At 35.3% G+C, this 23,008-nt stretch overlaps 2 protein-coding genes and 1 long non-coding RNA gene across 15 annotated transcripts in view; 1 reads left to right on the top strand and 2 right to left on the bottom strand.

Annotated features, from left to right (window-relative positions):
* Positions 1–1,129: 1,129 nt before the first annotated feature.
* LOC135127238 (DNA ligase 1-like) lies at positions 1,130–16,915 on the top strand. Of its 9 annotated transcripts, none has more exons than XM_064053653.1 (8): positions 1,136–1,290; positions 2,160–2,249; positions 2,415–2,504; positions 2,672–2,761; positions 2,868–2,957; positions 14,718–14,807; positions 15,725–15,772; positions 16,390–16,915. In XM_064053653.1, exons 1-8 carry the CDS (start codon positions 1,166–1,168, stop codon positions 16,847–16,849), a joined length of 1,083 nt encoding a protein of 360 aa, XP_063909723.1. In that variant the 5' UTR covers positions 1,136–1,165; the 3' UTR covers positions 16,850–16,915. The 9 variants fall into 9 exon arrangements, with proteins under 9 accessions (XP_063909719.1, XP_063909716.1, XP_063909723.1 ...); XM_064053652.1 differs by lacking the exon at positions 14,718–14,807 and adding an exon at positions 8,508–9,073 and having other exon boundaries at positions 16,390–16,518; XM_064053654.1 differs by lacking the exon at positions 14,718–14,807.
* LOC135126580 (uncharacterized) lies at positions 7,508–8,050 on the bottom strand. The gene is made up of 3 exons (XR_010280071.1): positions 7,909–8,050; positions 7,589–7,850; positions 7,508–7,533 (listed from the first exon to the last, which is right to left on the bottom strand). It is a non-coding gene; the product is annotated as an uncharacterized LOC135126580 (long non-coding RNA).
* A 4,163-nt stretch (positions 16,916–21,078) lies between the features above and the next one.
* LOC135127240 (rootletin) overlaps positions 21,079–23,008 on the bottom strand; it is a 92,695-nt gene continuing 90,765 nt past the window's right edge. For all 5 annotated transcript variants that reach the window (XM_064053659.1, XM_064053658.1, XM_064053657.1 and 2 more), the window contains one exon: positions 21,079–22,587. In XM_064053659.1, the coding sequence (XP_063909729.1) occupies positions 21,646–22,587 (942 nt within the window). In that variant the 3' untranslated portion in view covers positions 21,079–21,645. The remainder of the gene's footprint in view (positions 22,588–23,008) is intronic.

A 23,008-nucleotide genomic window follows, 5' to 3' on the forward strand; every position in this document is an offset into this window, starting at 1 on the left:
ACAAGTGAATTGCAAAATTTTTAATTCACTCTTAATATTTTTAAATCACTCACAAAAAAATAAAAAACAACTTCAGGAACATAAACATTATGCTTATTATTTTTAATAGTTTTCACAGAATACCATTTGTTTACAATTTTCACTAAAAGGTTGCTGCAACTAAATTAGTATTGTTTGACATATTTGTTTGGTTCTGTGAGGCGTCAATTTGGTAATTGTATAAATCCCACACCAATAGAATTCCAAAAAACGTTTCGGGAACTATTTACTACAGATTATTTCGATACAAGTGTAAGAACCAACTATGAAACACTATTTTATTTGAAATGAAAAATTTGCTAAGGTGTTTTTTTAAACAAACTTCCACAACACATCTTCCCTGTATTCCGGTCTCTTCAACAATCATTAAGTGATGTGAGTTACCGGAAACTCACCTTGAAAGAACACAAATGGTATGTTTGTGGAAACTCATTAATACGAAAATTCTTACACCACCACTTCTGCGAAGTTTGTGTGAACTTTGCACATTCTTACGAAGTGGTACATCCTGTTTTAATTGTGTGACATTTTAAAGTCTTCAATGAAGATGTGATTTTTGGCGATTTAATGATGCCACCTAAACATTTTGCAGTTTATACTCCGGTAATGGATAATACATTTTGTGAGTTTTTCCCAATTTATGCACCGTAGTCGTTAACTGGTTTGCGGCTAAAAAACGAACCATACAAAAATACCATTCCACCACCCCTACAAAGACTTTCCTCTTGATTACCTCGTTTTAGTTTTTATTAGAGTTAGAATTTTTTACACACTAAAATTTAAAAATAAATCTTGGACCGCTCAAACACGCACACACCGAAAATTAAACTATTTCGTTTAACCTGCAGTTTGTTGACCTCTTTAGCCTGTAATTTTCTAGTATTTTTTACATGTATCGTAAGTATCTATTACTTTGTTAAAATTAATTTTACGTTTGTTTTTAACCCCATAACCCAACATCCCGTACGATTCCGTAATTAATATGACATTTCTTATTGACAAAACCAGACAAAACGTTCACCGAAAACCTTAAAATGAAAAAGAAACTATGTTCTTCAAGGTCGGAGCACCTTTAGAACGCTAGAGACCTCTTTATGTCGTCCCGTAAGCTCCCCATGTATTTCTTATGGAATCAGCTGAGACTTTCATAGCCCTGAATATAGTAACAATGGCAAGTGAACTAACAAGTGACTTGAATGCAATTGACAGTGATAATAGTGGGAAATTATTCAGTGCAAAAGAATTAAATACGTAAGTATTAGTTTATTTATAAATATAAAATATTTTACATTGGTTAATATTGTGTGTAAATACATACTAAAATCTTTGTAAGGTTTTCTAAGTTATCTTTCTTGCTGTTTTGAGGGTCATACGGAAAAATTGAGAAAAAAACTACGAAACTTAATAGAGACTTAATATATACAGGCTCATCAAAATTGATTGAGAGAGTTGGTACCCCCTGTTTTTGTCGTGAAGTTTGTCAACTTTATGACAGATTTGTTTAAGGTTATATGGCAGTGAATTCAGTGGCGTGACAAAAATTAGAAACTTCAAATCTGACAACTAATGTTTTTACCAAAAAAAAGTCGAAAAAAGACGCCACTGAGTTTTGAAATTTGAAACTTGAAACTTCAAATCTGACAGCTAATATTTTTATACAACTTAATAAACCAAATTATTCAAGTTCAGGTTTACCAACTCTCTCAATCAATTTTGATTACTCTGTATATATATATGTGTGTGTGTGTGTGTGTGTGTGTGTGTGTGCGTGTGAGTGAATATTTCTTTTTAAAAGTTAATTCTGTCCTAAATATATATACATGTTATTAATAATTCTATTTATATTTAATCATTTTTAGTACTGCAAAACCACCATGCAAAAACCAAAGCAGAGTATCAAAAAGCGTATAGGGAACGCGAAAAAGCTAAAAAAAAATGAAAATAAGCAAGAAAGGTACGATATAAAGCAAAGATATCCTCTAAAGTAATGAAAATATTTAAAAAGTTTATTGATTATTCTTTTAAATAATTAAAATAATAAAAAAAAATTCTCCCTTCAATTCCAAACATTTAAATATATATATATTTTGATAATTCTATTTTTATTAAATCATTTTTAGTACTGCAAAACCACGAAAAACCAAAGCAGAGTATCAAAAGGAGTATAGGGAACGCCAAAAAGCTAAAAAAAATGAGAATAAGCAAGAAAGGTACGATATAAAGCAAAGATATCCTCTAAACTAATGAAAATATTTAAAAAGTTTATTGATTATTTTTTTAAATAATTAAAATAATTAAAAAAAATTCTCCCTTCAATTCCAAACATTTAAATATATATATATTTTGATAATTCTATTTTTATTAATCATTTTTAGTACTGCAAAACCACGAAAAACCAAAGCAGATTATCAAAAGGAGTATAGGGAACGCCAAAAAGCTAAAAAAAATGAGAATAAGCAAGAAAGGTACGATATAAAGCAAAGATATCCTCTAAACTAATGAAAATATTTAAAAAGTTTATTGATTATTTTTTTAAATAATTAAAATAATAAAAAAAAATTCTCCCTTCAATTCCAAACATTTAAATATATGTATATATTTTGATAATTCTATTTTTATTAATCATTTTTAGTACTGCAAAACCACGAAAAACCAAAGCAGAGTATCAAAAGGAGTATAGGGCACGCCAAAAAGCTAAAAAAAATGAGAATAAGCAAGAAAGGTACAGTATAAAGCAAAAATATCTAGTAAACTAATGAAAATATTTAAAAAGTTTATTGAATTTTTTTTTTTAAGTTAAACAAAAAATCTATTTTTATCATTTTCAGTACCGCAAAACCACGAAAAACAAATGCAGAGCGTCAAAAGGCATTCAGGGAACGTCAAAAAATGATGAAAATTAAAAATAAACGAGAAAGGTACAATACAAAAATATCGATGTGTATGTATACATACGAGGGTGCTCCCTTTTTTTCGAATTTTATTTTTGGCCTCATCTACGAAAAAGTATTATTGTGAATTAGAAAAAGAAAAATTACTTTCTGAGTTTAGAATAATAATTCGTGTGTGGAGTGAAAATATATAAATTCAAAGAAAAGAAGCACTCAAATGTATACAGGGTTAGTCACGAGAGAATTACTTCTGAAAATTATTTTTACGCAACCCAAAATACGAATACCATATACCATTTGATACTAACTGAATTTAAAATGAAATGCTTAATCCACGATTGCTTTGAGTTTGACAATCTCATTTTGACAATTGTGGAAAAGGAGGTTACGCGAGTGTCCATGGTGGTACCGCAGCCAGTCGGAAATCTCTTCCGGCGCCGCTAATAAATTTGTCAGTGTGCCTCTTGATCTTTCGCAACCGATTAATCACGAGAAAATTATTTCTAAAAATTCCTTTTACGGCATTTTATTCAAAGGTTACAACACGAACTCAAACAAGTAAGTAAATAATTTAACTACTAATCTGTTGAAAATGTTGGGCATTTTGGGGGGATGCTACGGCTTTTTTGTAAATGGATGGCCGAAGAAGTCCAGAGGTTGCAGATTTGCACTTCGAAGAGGCTCTAGGTGACGCAGAGATGGCGAATTAACACATGCACATTAGCGGGGGACAACATTGGTAGAGCACTTACGGCTTCAGTATAGCCCAGATTGATCTGACTGTATGTCGTCGATCCAATGGGGCTCTAGAGGCGAGTCAACGATGAAAAAAAAATGTTAGAAATTAATTAACGTCAAAGTGACACTGCCAAAGTCAAAGCAATCATGGATTAGGCATTTCATTTTAAATTTAGATAATATCAAGTGGTACAGGGTATTAGTATTTTGGGTTGCGTAAAAATAATTTTCAGAAGTAATTCTCTCGTGACTAACCCTGTATATAGAAATGTTTTTTTTTCATGTTAAATATATTTTTTTTTAATAACGCTACATTAAATGCACCATCTAAAACTAAAAAAACTCAATCTGAACGCTGTAAAGAGTATCAGCAGAAATCTAGATTGAAAAAGCAGCGTGTTCAACTTGATGCTTTACTATTTGAAAAGAGTGAAGTTCCACAATCGTAAGATATTCATTTTTGTAATTCACATTTACTATGTAAAGAAACCCATTTAAATGTTTAATATTTTAATTTCAGAAAAAAAAATCAAGTTGATTGATATACAGAATGTAACAAACAAAAAATTTATTATGAGATACAACGAAATTTTGACTGATCGAATCATCTAAAGAGCTGTATGTATTTCAAAATTTGTATCTAACTTTTTTCATAATTGTTTGACGTGACAACGTCTTATAATTCGATTGAGCCGGCTGCACGCACGAAAAAACATGACTCATGCGGCGTTACCTCGCTCTGAGGCGTTCCATGTAAGGCTTGAAGTGCAAGCGAGAACGCGGAACGAGCGACAAAGAGGCACAATCGGCCTTCGCGTTCGGCAGCGTTCGCCATCCGTCTCTCTCCTACTTGAGTGAGCGATGCGTTTGCGTGGACAGCTGCTATATTATAGTACATTTACATGTTTTGGTCGAGTATCAAGTGCAGTGAAAAGTGAATGTAGTGTCAATTTTTTATACCAACGATAATTGCAGCGATAAAGGTAATGATTCTTTCGATATTAATTATATGTTCAGTGATATATTGTCGAATATTCGTGCTTTCATCATTAAAATAAATAGCATCGGTCTGCTAGTGCAGCTATTGTAGGTTATGCTATAATTGAATTGGACTGCGCGTTGCTGTTTGGAAACCGTATAAGTAATGTTGTCAACATGATTAGGCAACCAGTAATATCCATTGGGGGCAAAAGAGTACTGAGCGACATAGGAAAATTATGGAATATTTGTTTTTACATCAAACACTAGAGGTATTTAATGTTTGTTTAGCATCTAATTAACATATAATCACAAACAACATTGCTTGAAACAAATATTTATTTAATCTGATAGCTAATATGCAAAAAAGACATTTTTGACGTGACAACGTCTTATAAATCGATGGAGCCGGCTGCATGCACGAAAAAGCATGACTCATGCGGCGTTACCTCGCTGTGCAAGCGAGAACGCGGAACGAGGCACAATCGGCCTTCGCGTTCGGCAGCGTTCGCCATCCGTCTCTCTCCTACTTGAGTGAGCGATGCGTCTGCGTGGACAGCTGCTATATTATAGTACATTGACATGTTTTGGTCGAGTATCAAGTGCAGTGAAAAGTGAATGTAGTGTCAATTTTTTCAAGACACATTAAACTAAAAAAATTGACATAATTGTATTTATGCGTATAAATAAATCTAACTTGATCAATTTCATTGTAATTTCTAATTACCTCCTTCTCTATATACATACAAATCTATTAAACAAATGAAATTAAAATTTCCTTTTGAAAAATGCTACCATTCCATCAGTATTTTCTTAAGACGTTGTCACGTTCAACTATCGTCAGTAAACCGACTTTACAGACAACCGATTTTTTTTGTCATTACAAAGGTGGAACATTTTATATTAATAGATTTGAAACGAAAAAACTATTGAACAAACTTTATGAATCTCAACAGACTTTGAGAAATCTGTTAAGACTGTCATAATAATGTGATATAATTTTGAAATTAATTACTATAAATCGATTTAATATATTTATACATACACTATACATAATCGTTTTCCTGGTTAAGTTTACACGGTTCCAACCCGGAAAACGATCATGTATAGTATATGTATATGTATATTATTCCGACCGTAGAAGCCTCCGAAATTATATACATATACTTACCGAATTTTAATTGATATCAATTTTGAATATCTGTGTCTAATCCTGTTATCAAATTCATTTCGTTATTCGCTTATTTCGATGACGAATCTGAATTGCGAAATAAATTTTTAGAACAAGGTAATTTAGTTGAATATGGTGATTATTTAATGGATCCTGATTTAAGATGTGATCGTCTAATTCGCAAAATATATTTTTTAAATTAATGTCTTAATTCTTAAATTAAACCATGATACAAGTAAATTTACTTATATCATGAATTAAACAGGATCAGTTATTCTCGGCCGTAGGTAGCGATTAGGATGAGTATAATTTTATGTTTTGAAATAGAAAAAGTAAAATTTGAACAACAGTAATTTTATATGTATTAATAGTAAAACTGCCCTATTACAACAGTTCCCTTAGCTTTGCTAAGGAAGTAAAAATAATGTAATTAGTTGTAATAATTAGTAATTACTAAACCTGTGAAATGAAACAGTGGGATCTTGTCCGTATCTTTGTTGGCAGTTAAATGCCACGCAAGGCTTCACCACAGTGGATAAAATGTCATTTACACGTAACAATTTAACTAAAAATTTAATATTTTATAGAAAACAGTCCAAAATGAACGAAGTGCCCCAGTTTTTTGCTATAATTGGGTTCGCGCCAATTTACACCAATGATGCTTTTGCCCCGAATGGGTATTGTGTGTTGCCTAATCATGTTGACAACAGTTTAGAGCGGGCACGAGCAGTCCAATAATAGTAGGTCCATGTATAATTGACAAAATTAAAACAATAAGTTAACAGAACTATTTCACGATGAGTAAAAAATCGATGGCTTTACTATTTAATCGAAATAATTATCGAGCGTAGCTATGATTTAAAAAAATTAAAACATAAATATTAAATCTTCCACATATCACAACAACGTGTCTGAAATTACAGGTTGGACCAGCCCAAGATTCGTAAAGTACATAGGTTGCCTGGTAAGTATGGGCCAATCAGAGCGAGGCGGAAACTGGCGGGAATTGACGTCACTCAGCAGCCTCATTTAAACAACGTTATGCATAACGTGACTCGCTAACTGTTCAGCAACAATCAAATTTTGTTGTCAAATCAAAAATAATTATGTTAAATGAAAAAAAATGTACTATCGTCAAATAAAATTGTAGCTCACAGACGCTGTGAACACTGTTAATCACAAATTTCTTGGAGTGAAGTAATAGGTGACAGAAAAAAATTTGTTAGTACCTTAGTATTATATATTTACTTATTCAGTTAATTGACATGTTTTACTGTTATAAAGACAACAATCTAGTTCTACTGCAAGTCATCTTAGTTTTGAGTATATCCTGTATTCGTTTAAAATTGTCGTGTCTACTTCAACATATTTTTTAAGCAACTTGTGATCTTTTTAAATCAACACATGAAATTATATTAGAATAAATTATTGGTATCGTTAGTGTTGTTACAGGTAATAGTGCAAATCTTACTTGAATGCCGCTCGTTTATTTGGGTAAATGGTGGGTTTAAAATAATAACAATAAAACTACGATAAACGAAAAGACGTTTTAATTTAGAGTTTTCTTCATTTTTTTTACTGTTTTTGTAGATGCACCTGCTAACGCATGCTTCCGTTTCCGCAGTTTCCTCTGCTTTATTTCCGCTCTCTTTGTCCGTTCTGTAATGGCAGTGGTTGAGCTACATGACTTGGGCAGTAAGTGTAGAGAAGGAACAGCTAAAAATTATATATTTTAGAGAATATGTTACAAAGCATAAACCACGTTACATACCGTTTTTTTTCAATTTTTTTGGCCTAATTTTTAATAATCTAGCTTGCAACAAATCTTCATAATCATCGGGTGTAAAATGATCGCTGCAAACTCTTTTATTTTGTGGGTCAAATTTGTCTTTCCGATGGCACTTCCTAACCCATTCCTTCCTAATCTGGGGATCTTTAGGGAAGTTAAAAAACATCTGACTTTGTCCACTTTCTTTCGCCTTCTTGGAATTGTTCTTGCAAATAGCAACGCTACAAATACTTCCTCCAGGCATCTAATAAATTAAAAGAATATAGCTAACACATCACTTGTTTACAATTAATACCTATTACCATAAAATACTACTATAAACACCGGTAGAACAACAAATTTTCAACAAAATCACTCAGTTTCACTACAGTTAACAAACTGTCTGCAAGCTGTGGGCACGCTGGATGACGTAGCAATATGGCGACACCTCCCACCACTCGTTAGTTACCAGGCAACCTATATACTTTACGAATCTTGGGACCAGCCAGCCGTCAAAGGGAACATTTTCTCCTATATCAAACACATTGAGGCGGGCTTTTTAAACACTAGATTTACGAAAATCTTAATATTTCCAAATTTTAAATTTTAAATGTAAGATTTATAAACAATAATTTAATCATTGTTTATTCTTATAATGAATTATTTGAAATTATTACTTTTTTATAACAAATTACAATTTAATTTGCAAAAATAATTAAGTGACTATTGAAAAAATTTAATTATATTATTAAAATAATAAAATCAAAATTTAAATTTTAACAGCTGAGTAAAAATTTAAACAATAAATTTTATTCAAGTATTTTGTTGTATTTTTATTTTTTTAAATTTAAAATGATTTTCTGAATGAAGAATTTTATGAAAAAATTTTTTAAATTGTTTCGAACGACGATTTATTTTGCAGAACTGCTTACAAACGCACCATGGAAAAAAAGCCTGACAAACCAGAGGATGTTACGAATAAGCCTTTACCTTCAATGAGTGAACCCATGGAGGCTCAAGATGCTGTAGCATTTACTTTAGCAACGCCATTCGCGCAGCCAATAATCGCTGCTTCAAAATCAAAAGCCCAAAAACAACGTGAGTACAGACAGCGTATCAAAGCATCTAGAACTCCTGCTCAGGCGGCTGCTGCGAGAAAATCGAACAACGAAAGACAACGCAACAACAGATTACGCCAAGCTGCTAACTTGGCTATTGCCAGTAATTCTCTTGAAACGACAACTACATCACCATCTTGTTCAGGGGAAGAGTCAAACAATGTTCAAACTAGAAGTCAACGACAACACGCGCAACAACAATCTACCACCACTGCAGATCAACCTGATGAGCGTGTCAATCTCACAAATGAGCCACTCTTTCCTGCAATTCCTGTTCCCATGGAGGTTCAAGAAGCTGTTGCATCTACCTCTGCGACGCCATTTGCAGAACCAATAACTGCAGCTCCAAAAACAAGGGCACAAAAAAAACGTGAGTACAGACAGCGTATCAAAGCATCTAGAACTCCTGCTCAGGCGGCTGCTGCGAGAAAATCGAAAAACGAAAGACAACGCAACAACAGATTACGCCAAGCTGCTAACTTGGCTATTGCCAGTAATTCTCTTGAAACGACAACTACATCACCATCTTGTTCAGGGGAAGAGTCAAACAATGTCCAAACTAGAAGTCAACGACAACACGCGCAACAACAATCTACCACCACTGCAGCTCCAAAAACAAGGGCACAAATACAACGTGAGTACAGACAGCGGATTGCTGCATCCAGAACTCCTGCACAGGCAGCAGCTGCAAGAGAAGCACGTAATGCAAGAGATCGAAACAACAGATTACGCCAAGCTGCTAACTTGGTTATTGCCAGTGGTTCTCTAGAAGCGACAACTACATCCTCATCTCGTTCAGGGCAAAGGTTAAACACCGTCCATATTGATACTCAACGACAATTTACCGACCAACAACGTCAAACTTTAGCAACAGAACCAGCAGAAACTACTGTACAACCAAGTAGTTCTTCAGATCAAATTGAAGTTCAAGCACAATCTACTTGGAACACTAAATGGTCATCATCAATCATAAGATTCAAATCTACTTTTTGACGTGACAACGTCTTATAATTCGATTGAGCCGGCTGCACGCACGAAAAAACATGACTCATGCGGCGTTACCTCGCTCTGAGGCGTTCCTTGTAAGGCTTGAAGTGCAAGCGAGAACGCGGAACGAGCGACAAAGAGGCACAATCGGCCTTCGCGTTCGGCAGCGTTCGCCATCCGTCTCTCTCCTACTTGAGTGAGCGATGCGTCTGCGTGGACAGCTGCTATATTATAGTACATTTACATGTTTTGGTCGAGTATCAAGTGCAGTGAAAAGTGAATGTAGTGTCAATTTTTTATACCAACGATAATTGCAGCGATAAAGGTAATGATTCTTTCGATATTCTTAATATATATAAATCTCGTGTCACAATGTTGGTCCTCAATGGACTCCTAAACCACTTAACCGATTATAATAAAATTCGCACACCATGTGCAGTTCGATCCAACTTGAGAGATAGGATAGTTTAAATCTCAAATTATAGTCGCAATTTTAATTTGTTGCTAATTATTTGTCTGCTATTATTTGACAGTCACAATTATCTGTTAACTCCAAATGATTCTAACAGATGTCGATACCTTTCGACTGGGTTCATAGATAAATAATACTACGTAAATAGAATGCAAACTCCCACTTGATTTTTGGTCTCAATAAACGCCCCCTGGTGCCTTGTGGCCGGTGCTAAAGCATGAACTACTAGATGCGTCATTGCTGCATATTTTATAATTAATATTTTATTTTTATTATCACTAATAATATCAAAAACACAAAGTAGAATAATATACAATTTATTAGTATTGTCTACGATTTTTTGACTTTAATTTTTTTTGGTACATTATACAAGCGTTTTGATATAATGCATTTTTATGTGTGGAAACTCTTGTATCGCGACCGCTTAAAATTAAATTCAAACCTTTTACAAACGTAAAAATTGTTAAATATATAATTTTATTACATATTTCACTTTCAATTAATTCCTTATGTTCACAATGAAACGAAAATTTGACATGATGAGATACTATAAACGAAATTTTGTTTTTGATGTTGTCGAAAGATGTACAATTGTTTAAAACGATTCTTGAAATATTATAAATTCTGTTAATGTTTTTTATAAAATCTAACTTACAATATTGCAATTTTCTGTTATTACAATTGTATTCTCTTATACGTATTAATTTGTAACATTGTTCGTCTTCCGAAAAATTGTTTAAAATTTGGGTTTTACAATATTCACACTTCAAATTTCTTAATGTTTTCGCAACCCAGCCAGACACACAACCAACAACACTTTTATGAAGATCTTTTTCTAAATTATATGGAGACAGTTTTGAAATGTACATATTCACGTTTAAAATTTCGTAACTCGTTTCATTTACTGAAGGTTGATTTATGTTTTTATCCACAAGTCTTTTAATATGAAATAAATCCGGTATGTTCGTTTTCTCACAGTTTGCGCCCACTGAATTTGAACTATAAAAATTGCGTAATAATAGAGATTTGAAACTTTCCTTAAATTGGGCTGCCGTTAGATTAGTTGCTCGATTTCTTTGACTTCTGATTTTGCCAAAATAGTTTTCAATAACATCTTGATTTAAACATCTAGGTAAAAAATATTTGCACCTGCACTGTTCTACTAAAATTGTATGTAAATCCACAAAACCTTCTAACGTTGTAATCCAGTTTTTTATACACGGAGGTACTACCATTTTTCCGGCCTCATCGACGAAATACATATCACCCAAAATTTTGATAGCTTCCTTCCAAAAATGTTTATGACCAGAAGATTTAAATACGCCCCCAGAAAATGGTTTTCCGCACCGTGGTTGAAAAGTACTGCCATTTACACTGTCGAAGAGCTTGTCAAAAAATTTTATAATTCGTGCTGTTCCCATTGCCTCGTGTGTTAAACTGCATTCGGCTGTAAAATTAAATTGTAAATGAATCTGTTAATTATTTTTAAATTTGTATTTACTAGATTTAACCAATAGCGTAATAGTCGATGCCATTGAGTGACTCAAAACTTGTGTCGCATAGCACACCTTCATCTTTTGAATTTTTTCCGGAATTACGTGGTGATCCGTAATTTTGTGTAGAGCCCGTAATTCTCCACATGTTTGATCACTGTAGTACGCATCGATTATATGTTTCCAATTTGCAACCAAAATTTCCTCGCTTGTTTTCCACACTAAATTTTTAGTAAGCAGATTGTTCCTAATACATTTAATTAAATGAGGCGTGTCATATAAGGGAATAATTTCTTGATCCCCTAATAAAATTCTTCTTTTAGGTTCCATCCCTTTATGTATATAACGTTGTTTCGACTCCTTTAGCAGAGAATTTATAGCTGCTTGGTTTGGTTGGCCTTGATCACAAATTGTAACCAGAATTTTGAATCCACAATTTTGTATTTTTTCAACCAGAGTTTTTATAATAGTTGTCAATATGTAAGATTTTGTAGACGAAAAAGAAAATGCAAAGTATATTGGCTGTTGCCATTTTTTAAACACTCCGCGAATGAAAAAAACAAGAACATGATCTGCTATCTGTAAATTTTGTTCAAATCCAAAATTTTGAAATCCGAAAAATGTATCCGTATATTTGTGATAGTCTATGTGGGGCATTATGGACATTTCATCAAAAATTAATGCACATATTCTATCTTGGTTATTTAATTTTGAAGCAGATTCTTTAAGATTGTCGAAAATTATTTTGTTTATACCAACGTCTACTGGAATTTTGTTCAACATAGACATAATTGTTTGACGTGAAGGCAGTGCAAAAATCTGTCTCATTTTTCTATAACATCTCCCAGACTGTTTATAAAACATTAATGCAAATAATTTATCTTCAGTGGTAAACCTGCGACCCTTTGGTTTGACATTTCGTCTTTTTAATTGTGATAAACAAAAATTTATAGCATCCTGACTTAAAATTTTGCTTTCTAATTTTACTTCAAATTTGGAGTATAATTTCAATCGTTGGCGATACGAAGTTACCTTAATTTTGTTTCTACGGGCTGTACGCGAAATATTCCTAGAATTTGAATGTAAATTTAGTATTCGAGAAGATTCTTGGTTTAAAGTTTCGTTTAGGGTTTCTCTGGAATTTCGAGATACTTCAGTACAAAATTTTTGAGAATCCAGTATAGAAATAGGGTTTACGGGATCATGGGTGTGTCTTTCGGGGTCGTTCATATTATCTGAAATTATTGTAAAAATTATCTATGGCATTCACTTGCACACAAATATTTACCATGCATAATTTGAATTGTAGGAATGGCAGTATTTTTAAGTTTTTGATTGGGGCCAAAATCCGTTTCTTTAAAATGTACATCGCAAAGAAAATATCCATTTTTATATATTTTCGTGGGATCTAATTTGCCTAAATTTGGATTCCCTGTCCGTTCCAACCAAATTTTAAAACGCTCGTTGTATTTGTAGGGGTTGGGAAAACGATGGCGTTTAATAATTTTAGTGTTTAGACATTTCAAAACACTGCATAGTTTCATATTTTACGCTTTGTTATCACGTATAATCACACAAATGACACTTTTATACTAATCATAAATGACATTAGTTTTTTTATTGTTTCTTAAAATTGGCTGTGGAAGTTGTCGCCAAGTAATTTTTGGAAAAAAATACTTCACTGCTATCAGTGCTATGCAAGATACATAGTACTATGTATCTTGGTGCTATGTATCAGTGCTATCTCTTATTATGTGGCCGGTACATAAGCCTAGACACAAACCTGGGACACGCATTACAGCCGAGTTTGCATTCTATTTTACGTAGTATTATTTATCTATGACTGGGTTTCTAATATTTAAACGATTAAATTATTATTGTCAGTCAAATGCCACCGAAAGAATCTAACCTCAACAACGCGAGCAGCAAAGGGTCACGACGCAAACGTGTTGAAAGAGCTCAGCAATTACCAGAACAAATCGAAACAAGAAATGCAGCTGAAAGAATCAGGACTGCAGAAAGTCGTGCACAAGAATCTCAAGAACAGCGTGACGAACGTGGGCAACAGAATATTACGAGAACAAGAGCGACACGAGAACGAAACATAGCTACAGTACGAGTACTAGATCGACAAAGGCAACGGATCAGCCGCTCATTAACACGTGCATCATTCGTTCGGCTTGCCTTTGAATATGCACCAGATATTAACTACTCAGGGCATTCAAAAATTGCTATCGGTGGAATGGATAAAGTATGTCAATATTGTCAGGCATTGAAATTTCGGAATGAAGCAGCCGGCATGTGCTGCGCATCAGGAAAAGTTGTGCTGTCACCTCTACCCGCTCCGCCGGAGCCTTTATTATCCCTTCTTACTGGCAATTCAGATGATTCCAAATTATTTTTGCGTAAGATACGCAAATTTAATTCTTGCTTCCAAATGACGTCATTTGGGGCAACTAAAATTTGCGATCGTGCATCCGATGGACGTAATTTTGAAACTACATTCAAAATTCAAGGCCAGGTGTACCATAAAATCGGATCACTGATGCCAATGCCTGATAACAATCCGAAATTTCTTCAAATTTATTTTATGGGCGATTGTGAAGAGCGCGTGACGACTCGGTGCCTGTATAATTTTATTGAACAAGCAGAGGAAAGAGCAATTGTGATATTATTGGAAAATTTTTTAGAAGATCACAATCAACTAATTCAATTGATCAAAAGAGTTTCGCCACGACTGCAAAATGACAATTATCAAATCGTCATAAAAGCCGACAAAGTACCATTAGATGAACATGCTGGTAGATTCAACGCTCCAACTGTTGATGAGGTTGCTGTTATCATGGTTGGTGATCCAGTTGACAAAAGATCTATAAAAATTACACGGCGAGACAACACTGTCAGTACGATTTCGGATCTACACCGTTCATATTCAAATTTTTATATTATTTTTATTTAACCTCCATTGAAAATTATTTTGCACTTATTATTTCAATGTGCTATGATAACATGTTTTTCAGTTCCTCTTTCTAATATTTAAACGATTAAATTATTATTTTCAGTCAAATGCCACCGAAAAAATCTAACCTCAACAACGCGAGCAGCAAAGGGTCACGACGCAAACGTGTTGAAAGAGCTCAGCAATATCAAGTGTAAGAACATTTTAATTAATTGTGTTCAACGTACTTCCTCTTCAAATCTCAATCCAGTGAATTTGTATACCAACATCAACATTTTCGTCTTTGTTCGTAAATAATTTCATTGTACTAAAGGGTTGTAGTAGTAGAAAGTCAAATAAGGAGATCACCATATTTTTTTACAAATACCATCTGTGTGAAAAAGCATAGTGGACTCCGTGACTGATGTTCTCTTATTGTTCCTCTTAGATTGTTTACTATAATGTAATATAACAAAAACTTTAGCCACAGCAACGCGTGGCCGGGTCAGCTAGTTAATTATATGTTCAGTGATATATTGTCGAATATTCGTACATCCCATCATGGAAGTTGATACCGATATACCAATTCTTCTTTGTGGCGACTTCAACACAAATGTGAAAAATGACGAAACATTCATCAAATTCATGAAAGACATGTTTAATGTCGATTATGCATCAGACGTTAATAACTCAACAACACTAGGAGGCACCACCATCGATTTGACTTTTTCAAGACACATTAAACTCGAAACACTCCCTTTCATTTCCTATTTTTCCTATCATCGTCCTATTCTCAACAGAATAACACATATTGTAAGAAATTAAATATTACACATGTTTAACAGTTGTAAAACAATTGCTCAACGCACATTTATACTTGTAAAAACTATTAAATTGTAAAAAAAAATTGACATAATTGTATTTATGCGTATAAATAAATCTAACTTGATCAATTTCATTGTGATTTCTAATTACCTCCTTCTCTATATACATACAAATCTATTAAACAAATGAAATTAAAATTTTCTTTTGAAAAATGCTACCATTCCATCAGTATTTTCTTAAGACGTTGTCACGTTCAACTATCGTCAGTAAACCGACTTTCCAGACAACCGATTTTTTTTTTTCTAGGGCTCGAATGGAAGCCTTACGACGACGACAGAATCCCTCCCCACAAAAGTAAGTACCCCAATAATTTTATTTATTGTATAATTTTAATTGAACGTAAATTCCAAACAATTTTTGTCTATTATTTCTTGCGCTCTCGACAGTGTATGCACTTGTATGAAAGAACGTCTTCCCGCCATTTTTCAAAAACAAAAAAAAAACACACAACGTAGGTTCTTATTTGTCAGACGATCACAGCCAAGGCCAAACTTTGAATTTTTGAATTTTTCGCGGGCCTTTCAAACTCTTTCAAGGTCAATTTTTAAGGCGGGAAGTTTGGGTTATCACAATGTCGATGATAAGTTTCTATAAATTGCCACTCCACCTGCTGCATTTGTTTCAGAATCTGATCGATTATTCTGCCGGGCTACACATTCAAAATTTTCAATTGAAATTGGATCACAATTATCACGCATCCACGTTTCAGTCAGAATCAAATAATCAGACCTTCGAATCACTGTGTTCCGCGTTCTCGCTTGCACTTCAAGCCTTACATGGAACGCCTCAGAGCGAGGTAACGCCGCATGAGTCATGTTTTTTCGTGCGTGCAGCCGGCTCAATCGAATTATAAGACGTTGTCACGTCAAAAAAGTAGGAGACATCTGTTCAACTAGTACGTTTTTTTGCAGCCCACAGGAGTTCCCAATTACGATCAAACAAGAACTGCTAGAAGTCGAAGACATCAAAGAAGAATTCGACGTCAAAGAAGAATTCGACATCAAAGAAGAATTCTCAATCCACGAAGATCCTCTACAAGTCACACCATTTGAGAATCTCCCGAGTACCAGCACCCAAAACAATGTTGCCGTTAAGGAAGAACCACTAATTCAAGTGAAGAAAGAACCCAGTTTTGACAGTGATAGTGTGGAAGAACTACGTGTAGTGAGCCCAGTAAACCAAGAACAGTCGCTTCCAAATCTACATCTGGATTCTGTTGATCTAATGTTCCTTGACTTTGCGCGAAAATTTAAAACCTTTTCGGCTACAACACAGTTCTTTTTGAAGAATAGGTTTTTCAAAATGATGGCCGATGCAGAAATGGAAGAAAGTAGTGGGACGCAAAGTGTTTGTGTGAATGGTTTCTTGTAGGTACGATAAGACTGAAAATTATGAGAGAAAGCTGTAATAGATTTATACCATTAGTTTTGTATAGAACACGTGTTTTGTTTTCCTTCGTGCCCGATCCTTTTAGCTTGTTCCAGGTAAGTACTACTTGATGACAGCTCAAGTCCTTCTAAGAATTTTCTTCCACTTAAGGAAATATCACAGGTAAGTTTCTTTAATCTTCCAAACTGCAATTTAAATTCTGAGATAAGCCTCACCCAGAATATTGCACGCAAATCTTTGTGAATAATTAGCCAAAACGAGAGATGGTAGTACCAAATACTAAAAATTTTGACACAAAATGACTGTAGCATTATAAATCAAAATTAGCAAAAAAACTCTCTAACATCTTAGCAGGAATGAGCTGATTAACCACCCAATTTTGAAAAATTGTCCCGTCCATCGTTTTATGATAGTCTCTATCGTTATTTTTTGAATTTAAAAAATTGTTACAACCACCCAAGAACCCCGTTGAACAACCCACGTGGAGAATAGTAAACCTTGATCCTTCACTTTTAATGTTGGTGGAATTGCTTTTTAGATCAGTATCGTGCACCCAGCGACGAATGGACGAACCATTTTGATAGATCCATGTTTCATCCAAATACACGAAAGTCAAATTTTTACAGGAATTTAGAAACTGTAAATATGTTCTCAAAAACGTAATTTTGGCAGCAACGACATGTTTTTGTTCACATTGAATTTTGCGACCATTTACTTCCCTGTGTTTATAACCCATTGACTTAAGAATTTTGTATAATGTGGTTCGCCCCCCTTTAAATTCCAACTGTTCCCTAGAATATGCCAAAAGAGTATCTACAGTGAAATATTCGTTTTTTTCATTAAGTTGCCAAATTTGTCGTTGCAGGTTTTTCCGAAACATATAATTTGTAAATAAATCCGTTGGTTTTCGCTTGCCAGATAGTGATGTTTTTAAATTTGGTCCCCTGTTGATAAAATTTTCGCCACAGTTGATGTTCCTACCTATGAGAAAAAAAATTAAAAATTATTTTACAGCGTATTTTTACATTACAGAAAATATGTTCGAGACACTCATAGTTACTTCTTCGAAAGAAAAATCGGGTCTGTCTTTTCGAAACTCCAAAAAACATCTTTTTATTGCAATTTTTGTTGCAGTAAAACTATTTTAGGCATTTTCTGTTTAAATAATGTCGCAATGATCTGTGAATCAGTCACAATAACAAATTATCTATACAGACAAAATTAAAACATTTGTTTGCTTGATTGTTTCTAATAATTCTGACCTGACCTGTTTTTGAGTTAATTTTGGGACACCGTTTTTTTTTTGACAAATTTAAAAGAATCTTGAAGATCTTTTATTATGCCTGTTTGGACAGAATTTGAAACTGCTTTGGAGCCTCTAGTATATTTTCTTATAATACAATTAAATTTCTGAAAGGATATCATTTGCGAAAATCAGTCTTATCTTAGCAGATGCTAGCCCCGCCCACCCACCTTCTCTTTTCTTAAAGAGTATCTCGTTTACCAAAATCAATCTTAGCAGGTGCCAGCCCCACCAGCCCACTCTCTCTTTTTTTAAAAAGTATGTCATCTGCTAATATCAGTCGTATCTTATCAGGTACTAGCCCCGCCCACCCACCCTCTCTTTTTGTAGAGGGTATGTCATCTGCCAATATCAGTTTTATCTTATCAGGCACTAGCCCCGCCCACCCACTCTCCTTTTTTAAAGGGTATGTCATTTGCTAAAATCAGTGTCTTATTAAATGCTTTTTTGGTTTGTTTATTAATGAAAAATTACAATAAACTGATTTTGGCAAATAACATGTCCTTTAAGAAAGGGGAGGGTGGGTGGGCGGGGCTAGTACCTGCTAAGATAAGACTGATATTGGCAAATGACATACCCTCCAAAAGAAGAGAGGGTGGGTGGGCGGGGCTGACACCTGCTATGTTTGGAAAATTCTGACCTGACCTGTTTTTGAGTTAATTTTGGGACACCGTTTTTTTTTTGAAAAATTTAAAACAATCGAGGTTCTAGGTATTCCTGTTTGGAAAGAATTTAAAAGTGCTTTGAAGCCTCTACTGTCTTTTCTTATAATATTGCAGTTAAATTTCTTAGAGGATACGTCATTTGCCAAAGTCAATCCTATCTTAACAGGTCCCAGCCCCGCCCACCCACCCTCTCTTTTTTTAGAAGGTATGTCATCTGCCAATATCAGGCGTATCTTATCAGGAACTAGCCCCGCCCACCCACCCTCTCTTTCTGTAAAGGGTATGTCATCTGCCAATATCGCTCTTATCTTAGCAGGTACTAGCCCCGCCCACCCACCCTCTCTTTTTTTTTTAAAGGTATGTCATCTGCCAATATCGCTCTTATCTTAGCAGGTACTAGCCCCGCCCACCCACCCTCTCTTTTTTTTTTAAAGGTATGTCATCTGCCAATATCAGTCTTATCTTAGCAGGTACTAGCCCCGCCCACCCACCCTCTCGTTTTTTAGAGGGTATGTCATCTGCCAATATCGGTCTTATATTAGCAAGCACTAGCCTCGCCCACCCACACTCTCTGTTTTTAAAGGGTATGTCATTTGCTAAAATCAGTGTTTTATTAAATGCTTTTTTGGTTTGTTTATTAATGAAAAATTACAATAAACTGATTTTGGCAAATAACATGTCCTTTAAGAAAGGAGAGGGTGGGTGGGCGGGGCTAGTACTTGCTAAGATAAAACTGGTACTGGCAAATGATATACCCTCCAATAGAAGAGAGGGTGGGTGGGCGGGGTTGACACCTGCTATGTTTGGAAAATTCTGACCTGACCTGTTTTTTAGTTAATTTTGGGACACCGTTTTTTTTTTTGAAAAATTTAAAACAATCTTGAGGTTCTAGGTATTCTATTCCTGTTTGGAAAGAATTTAAAAGTGCTTTGAAGCCTCTAGTGTCTTTTCTTATAATATTGCAGTTAAATTTCTTAGAGGATACGTCATTTGCCAAAGTCAATCCTATCTGAACAGGTCCCAGCCCTGCCCACCCACCCTCTCTTTTTTCTTAAAAGGTATGTCATCTGCCAATATCAGTCTTATCTTAGCAGGTACTAGCCCCGCCCACCCACCCTCTCTTTTTTTTTTAAAGGTATGTCATCTGCCAATATCAGTCTTATCTTAACAGGTACTAGTCCCGCCCAGCCACCCTCTCTTTTTTAGAGGGTATGTCATCTGGCAATATCAGTCGTATCTTATCAGGTCCTAGCCCCGCCCACCCTCCCTCTCTTTTTGTAGAGGGTATGTCATCTGCCAATATCAGTCTTATCTTAGCAGGTACTAGCCCCGCCCACCCACCCTCTCGTTTTTTAGAGGGTATGTTATCTGCCAATATCGGTCTTATCTTAGCAAGCACTAGCTCCGCCCACCCACCCTCTCTTTTCCTAGACTGTATTTCATTTGCCAAAATCAGTTTTATCTTATCAGGCAATAGCCCCGCCCACCCACACTCTCCTTTTTTAAAGGGTATGTCATTTGCTAAAATCAGTGTCTTATTAAATGCTTTTTTGGTTTGTTTATTAATGAAAAATTACAATAAACTGATTTTGGCAAATAACATGTCCTTTAGGAAAGGAGAGGGTGGGTGGGCGGGGCTAGTACGTGCTAAGATAAGACTGGTATTGGCAAATGATATACCCTCCAAAAGAAGAGAGGGTGGGTGGGCGGGGCTGACACCCGCTATGTTTGGAAAATTCTGACCTGACCTGTTTTTGAGTTAATTTTGGGACACCGTTTTTTTTTTGAAAAATTTAAAACAATCTTGAGGTTTTAGGTATTCCTGTTTGGAAAGAATTTGAAAGTGCTTTGAAGCCTCTAGTGTATTTTCTTATAATATTGCAGTTAAATTTCTTAGAGGATACGTCATTTGCCAAAGTCAATCCTATCTTAACAGGTCCCAGCCCCGCCCACCCACCCTCTCTTTTTTTAGGGAGTATGTCATTTGCCAATATCAGTCTTATCTTAGCAGGTACTAAATGAAGTAGAAAAGTGGCAATCCAGCTCAAAGCAAATGTCAATCAGACTACTGACCGACAAAAAACTAAATCATCAAATCAGTTTATCCAACTTAAAGAAAAAATATCAAAGCCTATTTTACTATATAAAGATCGTGAATGGATAATGCTCATAATTTTTTATTATTAGCAGTGTGGATGAATCTTGCACCCACTAACTTTCCAGATTGTTGTAAATAATAGACCTTTCTCTAATAGTAATTTATTTAAGCAATAGTTAACCTAAGTTATGTTCTACGAGTTCATTACAAAATACATATAGGTATGTTTAACTGGACGGAAAATTTAACAGTTTAAGAATAACATCCCGATATACAGGGCCCCAAAGACTGCCCAAGCAGTCGGCAAACATGTATATCCTCCTGAAATGTCAATTCTAGAAACCGTTAACGGACGGTTAAGTATCTTCCTTACAGCTTTTAAGTACATCTATTCAGTTACTTCTCTACTTAAGTAGTGTCACTAAGTGTTACCCTATTCAATTTTGAACACTTTTGAGTATAAATACCAAAACTTCGTGTTTAAAAATAATTTAGTTACTCCAAATCCGTGATTTATACCTGATTAGACGGCGAAAGCGTTCCTAGATTAGTAGTCCATTCCTTGCAATCTAACCTTATTGAGCAAATTATAAAAATGGCAGTGTAAATCGAGAATGGACTTAAGTACATTACATTCTTTGGTACAAAAGTGCGAATAAATAATAGTTCTCATACTTCCCTGGTAATGATGTCAATAAAAAATCAACTAAAACTACTTAGGTTGCGGAGTTGTAGATCTCCTGTACGAAGACGATGGTAAACTAAGACCAGGAGGCAAACTGGCAGTGTTGGAAAGTGTGTTATCCAGTTTTCGCGCCTCGTGCTCCAACAAAAGAGCATCGAGGGACGGATCCTGGGACACCGTGCGCAAAGAATCGCCCAAGGCCTGCCTCAGCTGCTGCATCTCGCGGCCAGCCTTAGTACTCCTGAGAACGTACTGCTGTCGTCTTTTGATTTCTTGGTTTAGTTGTTCTCTTAGCAGAGTTACTTGGTTCTCCAACCGTGCCACTTGCTGCCGATGACTCTGCTCTCTGGCCTCCAGCAACCTCTCAGCTTGCAACTGAGCCGCTCTATATCTCTCAATCTCCGCCCTATCAAACTTAGCGTCCAATCCCGGCCGCTGAGTCCTCAACCTCATCAACTCCGAGTCTTTCTCGGCCAACTCCTCCTCGAGGTGCGAGATTTTGTGACGCAGCTCTCTATTTTCTTGTTCGTACCGTTCCAACTCGTTGATTCCCGAATCGCTTTCGTACTTTTCCGGGCGCTCGAACGACTTGCTTCGAGTGGTCGATTTGGCCAAAGACCGCTCCATGTTTCGCTTTTCCGCCTCCACTTGTCGCACTTTGTTGTTGAGGGAGTCGACTTTTCCGCGAAGCTCGCTTCGCTCCCGCTGCACGGCCTGCAGCTGCCGGTGGAGCTCTTCTTCTTGGTGCGAGCTGATAGCGCCGTCTGCTGGCCACTGCGCTAAGCGCAGCTGAGATTCGAGGCCCGAGCGCTGCACTTCGTTGTTCGCTAGCTCGTTGTTGAGGCGAGTCACTTGGTCCTGGAGGATTTGGTTGTTGCGTCTCATCTCGGCCAGGTTTTGTTGGGTGCTTTCGAAGCGTTCGGTGAGAACGCGGCGTTCATTTTCGCTGTTGGCGAGGGACTTGTGGAGCTGAAATGGGGCGAAAGTAGAGTAGGTGCGCATGCGCGGTATCAAGCGATCAGATTCGGACGCAGGGCATTCGCACTCAGGTCCCTATCATACACACATCATAATTTTTTTTCTTTACCTGCTAAAATGGACAAGTGCACTCAGGCTATTAAATCTGAACAAATAATTTGCATTTGATCCTAACATTATATAATTTCGTCATCAAATCGTAGAACGAGGTTATTTTTGAAAAATTATAAAATTTTGTTGCGATTTTTTTTTTCTGATAAGCTCTATAAAGTAAAAACTAGTGGAGTAAATAATACTTCCGCTGCTTTTTTGACTTCAATTTGTAAGTTTTTAATATTTCTTTTTCGGTTTTTCGTTTTCTTTATTTTTTTAATTTCTCGTTTCTTCAATTTGAGTTTTCTCAATTTTTCGT

The sequence above is a fragment of the Zophobas morio genome, unplaced genomic scaffold (assembly GCF_036711695.1).
Source record: "Zophobas morio isolate AGI-343-1 ecotype UQ-CSIRO unplaced genomic scaffold, CSIRO_AGI_Zmor_V1 ptg000011l, whole genome shotgun sequence".
NCBI classification, from domain to species: domain Eukaryota; kingdom Metazoa; phylum Arthropoda; class Insecta; order Coleoptera; family Tenebrionidae; genus Zophobas; species Zophobas morio.

Excerpts from the sequence above, each read along its gene's own strand:
- LOC135127238 (XM_064053646.1), top strand. The coding sequence starts at position 1,166 with ATGGAATCAGCTGAGACTTTCATAGCCCTGAATATAGTAACAATGGCA. Across the intron at positions 2,250-2,414 it reads AATGAGAATAAGCAAGAAAG|TACTGCAAAACCACGAAAAA; the intron begins GTACGATATAAA and ends AATCATTTTTAG. Across the intron at positions 2,505-2,671 it reads AATGAGAATAAGCAAGAAAG|TACTGCAAAACCACGAAAAA; the intron begins GTACGATATAAA and ends AATCATTTTTAG.